Source organism: Agelaius tricolor, unplaced genomic scaffold, assembly GCF_023055355.1.
Source record: "Agelaius tricolor isolate 1412-34295 unplaced genomic scaffold, bAgeTri1.0.p SCAF_1, whole genome shotgun sequence".
In the NCBI taxonomy this organism is placed as follows: Eukaryota; Metazoa; Chordata; class Aves; order Passeriformes; family Icteridae; genus Agelaius; species Agelaius tricolor.
The window spans coordinates 25,007,321-25,022,062 of NW_027269261.1; the positions used below are offsets into that span (position 1 = coordinate 25,007,321).

Sequence of the window (14,742 nt, forward strand, 5' to 3'; positions counted from 1 at the left end):
TTTTAAAAAATATCATTACCTTCCTGAAGTTCTGTTCCAAAATGTTGAAATGTGTCAAAACACTTTCTCTAGTTTCCTGTGCTTGTTTCAAACAAAATGCACAGATGATGTATGGTTCTGGTGAATGATTCTGTTTAACCCTATGAGTAGATCTAATAAATACATCACTGAGCCTCACATTGCTAATCTGTAGCTTCAAAAGTGGCTACATTTAATCATTATAGACAAATCAGACTAATATAAACAACCTATAGGTTACCTCTTCTCCTTCTTCAATATGATAATCCTTCCTTTCATTTGGCCCTCCAACAAACATCACATTTAATTGATAGCGATGCCTAGAAGAGAAAGTGACATTTTGAAGCTTCTTCTGTTCATGATGTTCTTTATTTCATTTATTATTTTTAATTCTTTTTAGGACAGTGAGTCAATGAAACAATGTTGAGTGGAAAGCAACAGCCAGTACAAGAACTCATAGACCTTGGATGCACCTCTCTGCTCTGGCACTGTCCTGTTGGGTGACCTGAGGCCAACTACCTCCCTCCTAGTGTTTCAATGCCTCCAGCTATGAAAAGGGGACAACAATAGCTGCCAGCTGTGAAAAGAGCTTTGAATTGAAAAGATAAAGAATGTTACCTAAGAGACAGGAACTAGAAAAGAGGCTTTTCAACCTGAGCTGATTATGTAAAGGTAAAACTCTTAAAAGTTAACAAAGCTAAAAACATACTTTTCCCCCCACACTGCTAGAATTACCAGCGATACTGATGGTAAGAATTGCCAGCTAATTTCTGTTCTGCTTATACTGGTTTTGCTAAGCTGGAATAACATTACAATGGCTTCATTGTGGTTGTGGCTATTTCAGAAAAGGAGATTCCAGGCCTTTTCTTAACTCTGCCCCTCTTAAGAGCCCCAGTGAGTTCCTCTCAGGTATCACAAGGAATGGCTACCACCCCAATTACCTATCAGTCCATTCACACTAATATACTATATATTATATATATATATATATATATATATATAAAGGTAATAATATAAAGGTAAGGTAGTAGGTTTTCCTTTATTTAACAAACCCCTCAAAATCAGGCCTGTTAGCTGTGAATTAAAATTTGGTTTTCTGCTGTTGGACAAGTGAACTGAGGTGTATTAACCTCTGCTTCACAATGAGGAGGTTCTGGGCAGTAACATGGAACCAGCAGGGCCATGATCCCCTGAAACACAGGGAACAACAACAACGTGTCCCTGTGTCAGCACCTTGTAAGGCTTAATTGAGAGAGGCTGTTCTGAGTGGTGGCACATACATATTCAATCTGCTACCGTTATCACTTTTTCTGTGAAGAATGTTTAAATGATAATGACCAACACAGTGGGAACTAGTAAAGCAGTTAACAAGTAACAGTGACAAATTAGTTGGTCAAATAAAACTAAAGAATTAGAATTGGCTGTTCTCTCCATAGGAAGCTGTATATTTTACAGCACTCGGTTTCATATCTGTATCATAAAATAAGAAACTGAAATCCAAATTGTTTGTACCATGCAGATTTAAATTTCCTTTTCGACAGCACACTGCAATGCTTCTGCATTTATGAACACTTCTACTAAAGAAGGGCAGGATGACCCAAACAGCAGCAATACAGATAGTAATTAAAGAAATAAATGAAAATTAACCCTGAAGAATAAAATAAGAGAAAGGCAATCTGTGAGTACCTTGTAGTCTGCTGTTAAGATGGTTAGTTGTTTTTTTTTTATAAGCACTCAGTTTTGTTATTAGTTCACTAAGTAAAAGTGAAAATACTGCTAATTACTGCTTGACTTCTTAATTTGGCAGATTTACGATTAATTATCCCATAGATTTACCTAGGCTTTATGTAATACACAGGCTATGGGTTAATCATTCAATCATTAACAAATGTTAATACTGACACCATCAAAAGATTCCAGCTACGAAATATGAGCAGGAACTCCAATAGGTAAGTCTGCCCACCTTGCTAAATAAAGTTATCTGGTTAATATAGTTGCTTTAAATATTGTTATATTCAACAATATTGTTAAATATTGTTATTGTTATATTTAACAATTATTTATTGTTATGAAGTATCATAACAAATAAAAGTTTCAGTTAAGACTGCCAAAATACAGTTAAGAGTATTGTAAAGGTTTCAGGGATGTGAAAATTACTTGACTGTACTATTGTTAGAATGAGGACCTAATTAATGGAGTATAAAGTTTTCCATACTCTTACATTTCTCCTCTCATCCCATAAAGAAAATTATACCAGCAGGTAACCCTTTAAAAACACAGTAAGACTACAAAGAATCAGATGGTCCATGACCATACTTTGTAGTCATTTTGGTAAGCATCATATTCTGAACTCAGAAGAAGAGCTTTAGAAGCACCTGTGAAAATCAGCTGTGGCAAGGGGTTTGATTTTGCACTGATTGCTCGTTGTTGAGGTTAAAAAGCATTTAAACTTACAAGATAGTGTCATTAAAATACAATGTCAGAGCTGCAATTTAATTAGATGTATCATTTTCTTTACTTTGGTAAAAGTCTAAATAGGCAGCTCAGGAATTGAGGTTTTGTGTTGCAATCCCAAATAGGTATTTAAAAATTGTGCTCCTCTCAAATGTATGGAACACAATGTCATAAAAGCCTGAAAACTGTAATAACTTCAGATACCAAAAGCCCTACTGATTTGCTGTGAGACCTAGTTTTAACTGCTAAGTCTCCCTTGAAACAAAGTAAGTTACTTAAATTTTGAGGCGATTGCCTTCCATGAGGCAGTAGGACAGTGAGAAGATTCCCTTATACATCTCTACTCAGCACATGAAGGATCAAGCCTTTGAAAAAATGTTGAAAATCTATTAGCTGCTTCTTGAAAAATCACCTAAAGCCTTTTGGAAAAATCCTGAAAGCATTTAGGTAGCACCAGATGCAGGTGGTGGTAGACTCAGAATCCATGCAGTAGATGGTTTTACTCTCCTTCTACAAAGGCTAAAGCCATGTTGGAAAAATTGATTTTGTTTTAAACTATGCAATTTTTATCACAAGAAATGTTACTTGTTTCACTGTAATCTCTTAAAATGTTTATGGGCAGAGGTCTATGATAGATGCCACATTCTTGATTTACAGAACTACTAGTAAGCAATTCAGAACAGTGTAGTAAACACAAAGAAGATTCATTGTACTGATAAGGAAAGAAACACGTGAATATTCCATATACATAAAATACTAAAAGTTTCCCATTATCATTGGTAAGCTTCAGAAATGAATATACTTCATAAAATGCTTCCTAAAATCCATTTTGAAAATGCAAGAAATGGGAGCACTTGAATCACTACAAGTTTCAGAATGTTTCAGTTCTACACACAGCTGTAGTTTCAACACAGACATGGCAGTAATTATGTACTCTTTACCTTTTCTTTGTCTTGTAACCATTGCTTTGAAAAGTAACCCTTGCCCCTGTGGATGGAAATTAATGTCAATGATACATTACTGCCCATTCAGCTTTTCATTAGAGATAGTGCTTAAGGGAAGGGCATGAGGCTTTTTTTTTTTTTTTAATGACTAAAATTGTAAAGAAAGTTTTCTTTTAATTAAAGTTATAGAAAGAAAATGCTTTTTCATTTCTTTATAAAACCTGGGTCTATGTCACTCCTTAGAGAGAATACTTTCTAATGAAAGCTTTCCGCATACAGAGTTTTAGACAAAATATTTTTTCCTCAGCTTCACTGCAAAGAAATCCTTGTTAATATTTTGAGACACATTGGATAATTTACATTGGAATTTGTTCACAAGCTTTGACACAGAGCATATGCATGGTGTACACACAACTGCATAATGCCCACACTTTTTTTCCTTATAGTGGCTGTCTCGTTCAGAATACTGTAAATAATTGGCTGTAAACCACCCCTTCAGGCTCCCTAGCCTCCTGCCTTGACAGATCTGGAAATGCCCTGGAAATCTGATCCTTTGGTACTGCTGCCCTTCCTTTTTCCTCGTTTTTCAGCGATATAGCCTTCTGATTTTGATTGCTCCTGCAGCTTTGGCTCCTCTGTGATGTTGGAATGATTCTCAGCAGCTTTAGCTACTTCAGGTTGTAATTTGGTTTTGGATGTGATGCCATCTCCTCTGATTTCTCGGAGTTTGTTGTCACAGAGCCTGACACAAATTCTCATAACTCAGTCTCCCTGCCTACAAGTGACTTTGAGTTGAGACAAGTATCTTGTATTCAAGTTGATCTTTGCAGATTCTTCTGAGTTATTCCAAATCAGATTTCACTCACTTTCTGTTCTTTGGAACAGCACTCTGCAAGCCTGAGAGGAATTATGATTCCTTATTAATCTTTACCATGTATGCATTGTTACAGCTTCATCTTACAGCTAGGAAAATTTGTATATATAGTAACTTGGTAAAAAAAAAACCAAAAACTTCATTTACTTACATAAGCTTATTGCAAACAGGTGGCAAAAAGGCAGTTTTGTTTTCTTCTATCCATTTTCTTACATTCACAAGAAGCTCCATGGTCCACCACCTATGAAACTTTTGCCTGAGAGATCAGAATTTGCAGAGTGCTTTTTCCGTGAGCAGTCTGCCTGTGATTCCAGCCTCAGTGCTCAGGGGATTGGCTGCTAGGAGAGGTGTCTTCAGGCTTCAGTGTCAAAAGGGACAGGTCCATCAGCCAAAGGTTACTTCATAGGGAGCACTAATGCTCCAGCAGCTTGGCTAATAATTGACTAGTGCTTTTAAAATATATATTTTTACTGGAGACTGGGTTTTGTCTACAGGAGGTTTCTTAATTCTCTTTATTGCATCAACTGGAGTGTGAACGTTACCTCTACAAAAATGGCCTTGTTACACAGAAAAAATAGGTGAGGCTGGGATGGGGCATTCACTCCTTTCAAATCTAATACAGAAACCTCCCTTCAACATTCTAAGGCTGAATGTTTATGGTATGTGTATTTATTTGAAAATACTGGGATCTTCTTTTGCCAAGTAGCCAAAATACAGATGTCTCCTGCATTTGTAAGACCAAGAGTAGCTGTCCATAAATGCTCATCTTAATTTGATCCACTCTGCCAATGTTATAGCAGGGCTTGTGGAGAGCTGACCCTGATTCTGTGATGCCCTTTGGGAAAGTGCATCAAATTGTCAGGCAAAAAACAAACTGAGAAGAACCAGACTTTCCATATCTTTATTAGTCAATATTCCATCACAAGCTGCTGTTCAAGATGTACACGGTTGCTATAGAACTGCTCGCTCTGTTCCCTACCACCCCCAATATTTTAAATAAATAAATCTATAAACAGACTCCAAACACATGAGATGAGTGGGTAAACAAAAAAATCCCAAGACATTACAATATCTTAGCACTTTGCTCTTGATGTATCTCAGCCTTCCACTTTTATCTACACTGTGCTTAGTGGGTGAATGTGTATGGGTATAAGGTGATAAAATGATCTGGCTAAAAGTGAGTGGTGCATTCTCCATGGCTTGCACTTATGAGCAGGGCAGCTATAGGCCCAAAAATTCAGCATGATGAGCAGTACAAAACTGGGAGTTCTTTAACTTGCACTGTTGCAATTTTCCACCAGAAGAAAGCAACAGAGTGTGACTGAACTAATACTGTGTTTTTATCAAGTGTTTGTAAGAGTGACTCTGTTTTACCTTTGTCTCTATCACTTCTTTGCAGTTTAGTTTAAACTCATTATGTAATTTATAGAACAGGAAAAAATCCATTCATTTTGGGATAAAAAGATCCCCATGTGGATTACAATTCCACGGTATTGATACAATCACAATGGGACTAGCCGTAATTTCCTCTGAAATAAAGCCAAAGTAGTTATTTTTTCATTCTACTGCAAAACACCACCACCACATCACTTATGTAGCATATGAAATTTCTAGCAATTTCTGGCTGTGGTGAGACACCACCACACATCAAACACATAAGGCCTGGTTTTGAACTTACAGACAGGTACATTTTGGTACTTTCTGTTCTGCAGGCTGCTGGCAGTTCAGTTCTTAGCTGTGAAGGAAAGAGAGCTTTTATTTAAAATGCACTTTCACTTAAGGGACTATGACCCAGGCTGGAAGGACTGGAGAAGGGCAGACACTAGTTAATGACCGTGGTTTTGTAAAGCTCTGCCCCATCATTAGTAACTTGTATTGCAGAGCAGGACTCCATTTGTTGGGCATGAAAGCCAAGAGAATCTCCAGTGTCACAGCAGGAAAAAAACACAGATCCTGGAATTTATTGAGGCAATCCTTGTTCATCATGGTATTAAAGTACCAGTTTTAACTGCAGGGCTTCTTGTCCACAACCACTGCTCTAATCCCTAGTCTCCACTTTTTCCCACCAGGCAGAATACGAGGTACTATTACCTGCAGAGAAAACTTTCTCAGTTGCAGGCTCATAAATCCATTTTGTGGCAGGAATGAGGTATGAAAACCTGACAGTTAAACCTACTCAGGGAGGAAAAAAAGTTCACTTAAAAATTCACCATTAATATAAGGCTGAGGCTATTATCACGGGGTAGCATTTTATGCAGCCTTCTGAAAATCAGTAGGTTTTGAAAAATGAAATTAATTGCCACTTCATGCATATAATAGTGGGACTAGGAAATGCAGATAACTGCATGGCATGGAAGGTTATAAAATTCTATTTCTGTGGAGGGTATTGGAGAGGCACAGCAAAGAACTAGTGTTACAGTCTCTGTGGCATCCAAGTAAATACATCCATCTCATACACCTCAGAAACTGATTGGGGCCTAGATTTTACTTGGTAGTCTGCATCACAATGCTCTTCACATCCACCAAAGCCTGTTCCAGCACCTGGGGTTTCTGTTCTCCCTTCCTTTTATGCAAAGGTAAGGACTTCATGTGTAACCTTTTCCTGCCAGAGGAGTGCAAGAGTACTGAAGCACAAAACTGCTACATGAAAATAATTCATTTATTGCATTGAGGGTACAGGAAAAAAGGGTTACTGGAAAAAGTTGCATTTTGGACAACGCTTACTCTCTTTTTCTACCTTCCTCAATCACCAAACCCATTAAAGACTGAAATTTACAAGCTTGTGTGCAGCAAGATATGTTAACAAAGAAATACAAGTTAAATATTAACACTGGGCTGTATACTTTTTAAACTACATTCTCCGTACTACCTTTTTTTTCCCCACAGCAATCTTTGTGTGGTATAGACTATTTTGTTACCATAATGGTGTTAAGGGTAACGAAGGCTGCTGCTGTTTTCTGGTATGCCGTAGGTATACCTAAATGATGAAAAATTTCTCTCCAGAAATGAACTGCTAGTTCTCTTCTCCAAGCCAGACACCTTCATCAAGGATCACATACAGTAATTGCATGCTGCTTCACCTGTCAATGGTGTATATCACGGAAATGTATTTTAGGTGATGCCCACAGTAATAACACCAATAGGGGAAAAACTTTCTTGGCAAGTGAGAAGCACCTCCTCCCCATTCAAAAAGTGTTGGCTCGTTGACCATGGGGATCATGGAGGAAGAGAGGTAGTGGAGTCACACTTTGGGTTTAAATATCTGCTGCTGATGATTGTGTTTACCATCTTTTTGCTACGTAAGGTAGGACAGATCTGACTGCAGAATAAATCCATGCTGGAGGTACACTTTAACAATGCACATGCAGTGTTGAACAAACATTTGTTTTGAGAGTGCCAGGCACCCCCCGTGTCACACACAGCGGCGATGCTACAGATATCAACATTTAGTTCCCTGCCAGTAACTGGTCACTTTTCCCTGCGGCCTGGTCCTGAGAACGACCGAGGGTGCATCCGAGCCCCACGGCTGCCCGTGAATGTGAGGCTGAACTTCGCTGCCCCAGCGGCCCAAGCCTCTACCGAAGGCCGTCAGGAGGCTCGATTCCGCACGCCTCGGGTCCGGGCTCCGTCTGTCTCGTCCCCAGAGCACTAAACTGCGGACGGCTCCGGCCCGCGGCTGCCGGAGGGCACTCAGGCCGCGCCGGTGCCGCCCGTCACCGGCCACGGCCGCCCGCCCCACCCGCCCGGCGGCGGAGGGGGCCGGGCTCTGCCGGCACCGCCACGGCCGCTGCCCTCCCGCTCAGCGTGCAGGCCGGGCCGGGACGCCTTTGTCCGGGCCCCGCCGCCGCTCGCCTCTTTGCCTTGCTCGCGGGCGCCGCCCTCCCCGAGCGGTAAGGCGTCCTCCAGCGCCGTCATGCCTTCCCCGCGCCGCTAACGGGGTAGTGCGGCCTAGGCACGGAGCCGGGGCGGCCTCGGGCCGCCGCTCAGCGCGGGGTGCAGGCGGGAATGCGCCGCACTTCCCCCGCCGGGGCCGGGCGAGCCCTTGATAAACTGTTCGGGGCGAGACTGTGTCAGGGCTCCAGTGGCGCAATCGGTTAGCGCGCGGTACTTATACAGCAGTACAAAGCCGAGCAATGCCGAGGTTGTGAGTTCGAGCCTCACCTGGAGCACGCAGCTTTTTGGGTAGCAAAACGGGCTTTTTTTGGGACTTGGCGGCGCTCCGGACGGAGAAGGACAAAAGTGCGGGGAAATATTATGCGGCTCTGGCGGCAGCGTGGGCCCGCTGGAGTGGGCACAGCGCGCCCTGGGAAGTGGCTCTGCGGGGCGCACCGGGAGCGCCGGTGCCTCAGTGCCACCTATGTGTGTGCCTACGGTAACTTGTCCCTGCTGGAGGGGATAGGATTCATGGCCCCCTGTCCCTGCACAGAAACAAACGTGTTCCTCCTCAGAGCTGCTTGTGAGTGAGAAATTGCAGGAAATAAAGTTTATTTTATAATAAAGTTTATTATGAAACAACACCATGTTGTTTCATACAGAGTGCAAGAAATGCTCGAGTGGTGTCGTTGCTGCAACTCAATGGTGATAACATAGCTCTGCTTTGCGTCCTTTGGTGGTGACAGTCTTTGTAACTGCTCATTGCCTGTATAGTGCTTAACAAATGCACGCACTGTAGCAGGAAGGAAAGTATTTCAAATAATTTCTGATTTCACCACTCAAGAAAGGCAGCAGGGCCATGGGAAAAGGGCAGCTCTGTAATGGAGAAGGCTGCAGGGCACTTCCTGGATGTTTAGGCAGGACGCCTCCTGGATGTTTAGGCCCCGATCTTGTGAACTCCCTTCTATGTTAAGATCTGGTCTGCTGCTTTCACAGTGCAATTTATACCAAAAACTTCAAAGAGGCCCTCGAGATCATGCAGCCAGAGATGTGTCTGTTGCCCATATCAGCCCTTTATCTGTACTGTAGGCATTAACTCCTAGAAGTGCTGCTTTAAGGCTCTTAGTTATCCTTTCTGTCTTTTAGCTACCACTTTGTCCCCTCTGAATTTTGCATTAACTTTACAGCTTTCAATGTTAAGGTGGTAATCCCTGAAGCTGGTGCCATAGTGGTATAAGGAAGTGTAAGTGAATAAGAGACATCTGTAATGTATCAAAGGATAAATAAAATTAATCTTTTGCTTGCAGTGAGTGTCATGCGTTCTTCTTCATGCTAGGATATCCATGTCTCAGTGCTGAGGTCTGTACAGAGGAGTATTTGGGCAAGTGTTAGGAATACTAAAAAATGAAAGGGCTGTTTTTGTGTAACTGGGGAAAAAGAACCCAAGCCACAAATCTTTAGAAAGTGAAAGGGACCCCATTCCTTGGACAGAGACCTCTTAGGAAACTGAATGGGGACAGCACTACTTCCTTTCTCTCTTCCATGGTGGGTCTCCAGGAACAGACAGCAGCTCCTCCACCCTCCTGCCAAGGAGGAACTGCTAGTTTGACATTTGGGGTCTTGCTCTGGCCTGCTGGGCGAGTGATTATACAATTTTTGCCACATTCAGGGTGTGTGAAGCAGATGAGGTTTGTTGCCTGCACAGCTGTTTTGCGACCTGCCTCCATGGTGGTGCCAGAGAGCAGCCAGAACATGCAGTGGGACCATAAAGTGCTGTGACCTTCTCCATAAGATCTCCTTCATCCCCATAGTCTTTACCTCGGCTTTTACTGATTTTTAGCTTGATTCTGGAAAAAAAGTAAAAAAGAAACAATGGCTTCGTGAGGTGACTCTTGAGTTTCTGCCCCTCCTGATGGCTAGACACCTGTGCCTGACACCTGAAGGGCAGCATGTTCCAAGATGAGCATTTTGCACTGAAAATCATGCTAAATCAGGAAAATGTATATGGATTGACTGGGAACCCCAGGAAAGTGAGAATGTTGTTTATCTGATGGCTGTTTACGACATGAAGTGAATGGCTGCTAAAGCACGAGGCCTTCCATGGAGGCAGGGCTGTGAGGTTGCTGGGCCCCGGTGCTGCTGCCCATGGCAGTGCTGCAGTGGGGCTGGCCTGGCTGGAATGGTGCCGTGCTGGGCTGAGCTCAGTGATTCCACCTCAGTCCCTTCCCCAGGGGCTGCTGTGGGAGCAGGTGAGCTGTGTGTCCCTGAGAGGGGACGAGGTCACACCTGGGCAGGTTTTCTCCAGAGTGCGTGAGGAGCTTCTTGTTGTGTGATGCTGAGCTGGGCTCCGGCAGGGCCACAGCAGCTCTCGTGAGGTGAAATGAGGAGGGCCTAGGCCTGTTGCTTGCATTTGCAGCTTTTTCCTCAAAATTAGGTGTCTTACAGGCTTAGGAGGAGAAGGTAGTTTTTTATTATACTAACTTGTTTTTTTATTAGGCATTTTGGTCCTGATTTGTTGGGTAATGCTCTAATACTACTTGGCAGCAGCTTATGTATAAAAACACGTATATAGTTACGTATATCAGTACATGTGGGCATGAAGACACTTTCTCACCACTTTCTCTCTTTGAGAGAGTTCCCAAAGTCTCTGTGTGTTGGCACTAGCTTATTTTCTAAATCTTAAGTGTAGCCACATGATATATTTGGAAAACACCTGTGTGTGAGGGATGCAAAGTGCCAGCTGCACTGTGATCTAGGGAGAGAAAATCCCACCTCTTCCCCAAACAGTAACGAGGTTCACCTGTGCCTCATTTTCCTTTTAAAAGCCAGGTGCCAGGACTTATGTTTCTCCTTGAGCCACTGTTCATCATTGCACTTTGAGGTGATAGCCAGGGGAGTCCTGGTTTTAGCCTGCTGTTACCTAGCAAGGGACTTTTGTGGGCTCTGGATGCTCCTGGAAGTGTGTTCAGGAAGAAAGACTTCCCCATGGTGAGTCTTCCGTGCTGTCTGGCTTATCTAGGGGCCTGCCTTTTTTAGCCTGTGTTTCTCTATTTAATTGCCTGGTGTGGATGGCATGCCTGCAGGCCTGGATCTCCCAAACTCCTCTGGAATAATTCTGGAATCCTTTTTAAAAAGGTCTCTCTTCTTAAAATTTGTCTTGCTCTTTGTTTAATGTTGAGTATGGACTATAAGTGCTCTTCAGGCTTATTCTGGCTGGTCTGAGTTTCCACTGACTGCTTATAGGTGTAGGAAAGCTTGATGTGTGCTGCTTATTGATAAAAAGAGAATTTTCAAACATGTATCCTGGAGGATTAATAATGAGCAGGTTAGGGAGCAGGGTTTGTGTTTATCCCTGTGTGATCTCGCTCAAACAGGGAGCCTCACTGCAATGCCAGATGTAGGATTAAGAAAGAAAGGCTTATGCAGGGTAGACCTTCCTGATGTTTATTTCTAAGAGTGGCAACTCTTGTCTCTGGCATGTTAGATCAGTTGTGATTGTGAGGTTCTGAAGTCTTTGCTTAAGTTACTTTAAATATAAAAGTCTGGAATTTTCCATAATATTGAGGTTTGCATATCCTAGCAAATACCTATAAAAGCCTATGGTAAGGACTTGGCCTACCTAATTGTTATGAAATCAAATTAATAAATACTTGGAGTCTTTGCAAATAATAAACAGCCAATGTCTGCTCTTTATAGCTTTTCCCAATAGATGGCACTGTGGTCCCACAGAGCGAAAAAGACGAACGCAAAACATTCCCAGACGTCCTAAAAATAGAAACCACTTGCTGAATGCTCTCTTGTGCACTGTGGAGAACAATAGGCCAGAATTTCAAAGGTTTCTTAGAAAACAAAGTCCTCTAGAGGTATAGATGCGTTTTGGTTTTGTTTTGGGTTCCACCACCACCTTTGTCCTTTGTACGTACCATCTTGAGTAGCTTTCTGAAATTAAAGTCTAATGATCTGTTGTGTTTCAAGTAACAGAGGTGAATGGTATCATGTTTTTTTAAGTCTCTATGAATCCAGTCCTGTGTCAAAGTTCCAGTGTAGCAGGCCTGACTTAGATTCTCTTAAACTTTTTTTTTTTCTTTTGTTTTTTTTTTTTTGTGGAATAGCTGGCGTTAGAAGTTTTCATGCAGGGCTGCCTGAAGTCCAGGTGGCTGCTTCCCACTATGGAGAGGAGGCTGTGGAGGTGTATTTGGCTTAGCTGGGAGGAGAGGAATGAAGTGTAGGTGCTTGCAAACTGTGTGGAAGAACTCTGAACCAAATAGAAATACTCTGCTTTTCTGGAGAAAAGATAAGGTAAGGGTGGTAAGAAAAGGAACATAAAAATTCATGTGGAAACCTCCTAGAGGAAGAGAAGGGCTGAGAGACAAGGGGGACTATGGGACTGATGCAGGCTGATAGAAGGTGGAGAATGAGAAGAACTTGTAAGAGGAGTAGAAAAGCAAGCTCCCAAAGAGAAGGGCTTTATGCATTGTTCTCTGGAACTGGTGAAGGGGATGCTACAAGGAGGGAGCTAAAAGGGAAAGGGTATGGGCACAAAGAAGGAGAAAATGGAGGAGTCAGATAGAGAACATAGGTAAGGAAGTTCTTAAAAAGAATTTAAAAAAATCCTCCTGTCTGGCTCTAGCTGTATGAGTGTGCTGCCTAGGGCAGTGGAAAACAAGTGAGTAAGTGTTAGCTAGTCAAGCCAAGCTAAGATGGAGTTGCTGTAGAAAGCAAACAGGCCTGTCCGTTTTGCTTGAGCAAACAGAGAGCTCAAGAGGCAGGTTTTTCTTCTCTGTGTGTTTTGAGTGGTTACTTTAGTGTGGCAATATAAGAGACCCCTTGGTCTCTCTAGGGTTTGAAGCTGGTGTTGGGAGGGTTAGAGAGCTCAGCTTTCTGGTTTGGAAAAGGAAGGAAATGGACAATCAGTCCTGGATTTTGTGCCCATTTAATTTTCTTGCTTGTGCTGAGTTTGCTGTGTTAGGCTCTGCTTTTAAGGTGGAAAAAGACTCTTGGTTTCTTCAAATAGTTTTGGTGCAGCCTAAATATTTGAAACCTTGGAGAAGTCTCAAAATACAGCAAAACAAACTAAACCAAACCCAGAGGAAGAACAAGCTGGGGAAGTGGCTGAAATGGAAGGGGGTAGTCAGAGAGTCTGTAATTATGAATTTTGGGGAAGGGATGCTCCCTTGAAGTAGGCATTTAGAGTATGTACAGACTGCTTTAGTTCAGAGATCTTCATACATGGGGTAGCAGATTTATGGCAGTGTGAAGAAATACTTCGAGAATTTAACTATATATAAAAATATGTAGGAAGATTGTGGAAGAAGATAAAGTAATAATTTTAAAATCTATCATTTGAAAATATGGTGGAAAACTCTTAAGAGGCAATTGTGCTGGAAGTCATGTGGCTGCATGGTGTAACTTAGATGGTTTACCAATTTTGTGAAGAGAAGCTGTCAGTCAATTAACACAAGCATTGAAAACCAGTTGCAAGGTCTCAGTGTCAGTTAACTTCACTGCTTGCATTTATTTTCCATTTATCCTACTCACTGAAATGGGGATGAGAATCGATTAACTATACATCTTAATTTTAGGCACCATTTATATGCTGTGTAAAGAAGGATATACATCTGTCCTTAAGGAAAGACACCTCACACTTGTGCCAGCACACTTAAAAGCCATTTAATATTGAAAAGCTGTTAACAGTGCAAGTTTATGTAGCTTTGTCAGTGAGCTGCCTCACTTTTTTTTTTTAACATTGTTGTGTCACTTGGAAGTGAAAATATATCTGCCTCAGGGCTTTAGGGCGATTTTTTAGGAAAAGGATCAGGGCTTAGGGGAATTTTGTAGGAAAATTATGCTGGATTTTGGGGTGCTTTTGAGGGTGTGTCTCTATTAAGTGCCTGGATCTAGGTGTGGGAAGTTAACCTCTTTCATGCTCTAGGCCACTCTGCCCCTCTATCTCTCTTGATCTTACTTTTGCCCCATCTTCCTCCTCTCAGGAGGGATTCAACCTTGAAGGCAAAGCTAAAGGGTTGACTTGAAGCTGGCACTGGTTTAGGGAAGGTGAGAACATCCCTTCAGATGCTTCCCTCCCCACCTGCATCTCCCCATACTCCCAACAGCCTCCTGAGGGGTTCAACTCATCTCCCACTTTGGTCAAGTGCTCTAAGGGGTTTCCACTGTGGCAGGAGGTCCACCCCTGTTGCTTTGTCTCAGCACAGCTGTGGCTGTGCTCCTGTCAATCCCTGGTCAGTGGCAGGAAGTGCTGTGCTTCCTGGTGCAGCTCAGGTGGCTCTGGGTGGTTGCAGCTTGAGCCAGCTCAGTGCCCAAAGCCCTTTGTTGCCCTGACACCTCAGTAGTGCTTGTTCCTCCCTGAGACTTGCAGATCAGTTAAGGTTGGTGACTGTGTCCTGTTGAGATCAGCGCCAGTAAAAAATGCTTACGTTGAGACCTGTTGAGATTTGTAGGAGCTTGCATATGTATCATGTGTATTTAATGTTCTAATAGTTTTGAAAGTTTGACTGCTAATATTGAACTGTTTGCAAGGCCTAAAGTAGCCTCCAGATGTTTAAAATACTTCTGTGACAG

At 42.3% G+C, this 14,742-nt stretch overlaps 2 protein-coding genes and 1 non-coding gene across 3 annotated transcripts in view; 2 read left to right on the forward strand and 1 right to left on the reverse strand.

The window, feature by feature from the left end:
* The window catches only part of MTA3 (metastasis associated 1 family member 3), a 228,968-nt gene extending 225,060 nt beyond the window's left edge, over window positions 1–3,908 (forward strand). The window contains exon 20 of the mRNA XM_071427166.1: window positions 419–3,908. Coding sequence (XP_071283267.1) covers window positions 419–445 — 27 coding nt within the window. The 3' untranslated portion in view covers window positions 446–3,908. The remainder of the gene's footprint in view (window positions 1–418) is intronic.
* The window catches only part of HAAO (3-hydroxyanthranilate 3,4-dioxygenase), a 33,739-nt gene extending 29,218 nt beyond the window's left edge, over window positions 1–4,521 (reverse strand). Inside the window, exons 1-2 of the mRNA XM_071427210.1 lie at window positions 4,442–4,521; window positions 260–338 (exon numbers count right to left, since the gene is read on the reverse strand). Coding sequence (XP_071283311.1) covers window positions 260–338; window positions 4,442–4,521 — 159 coding nt within the window. The remainder of the gene's footprint in view (window positions 1–259; window positions 339–4,441) is intronic.
* A 3,844-nt stretch (window positions 4,522–8,365) lies between these two features.
* Window positions 8,366–8,459, forward strand: TRNAI-UAU (transfer RNA isoleucine (anticodon UAU)). The gene is made up of 2 exons: window positions 8,366–8,403; window positions 8,424–8,459. It is a non-coding gene; the product is annotated as a tRNA-Ile (tRNA).
* Window positions 8,460–14,742: the final 6,283 nt, after the last annotated feature.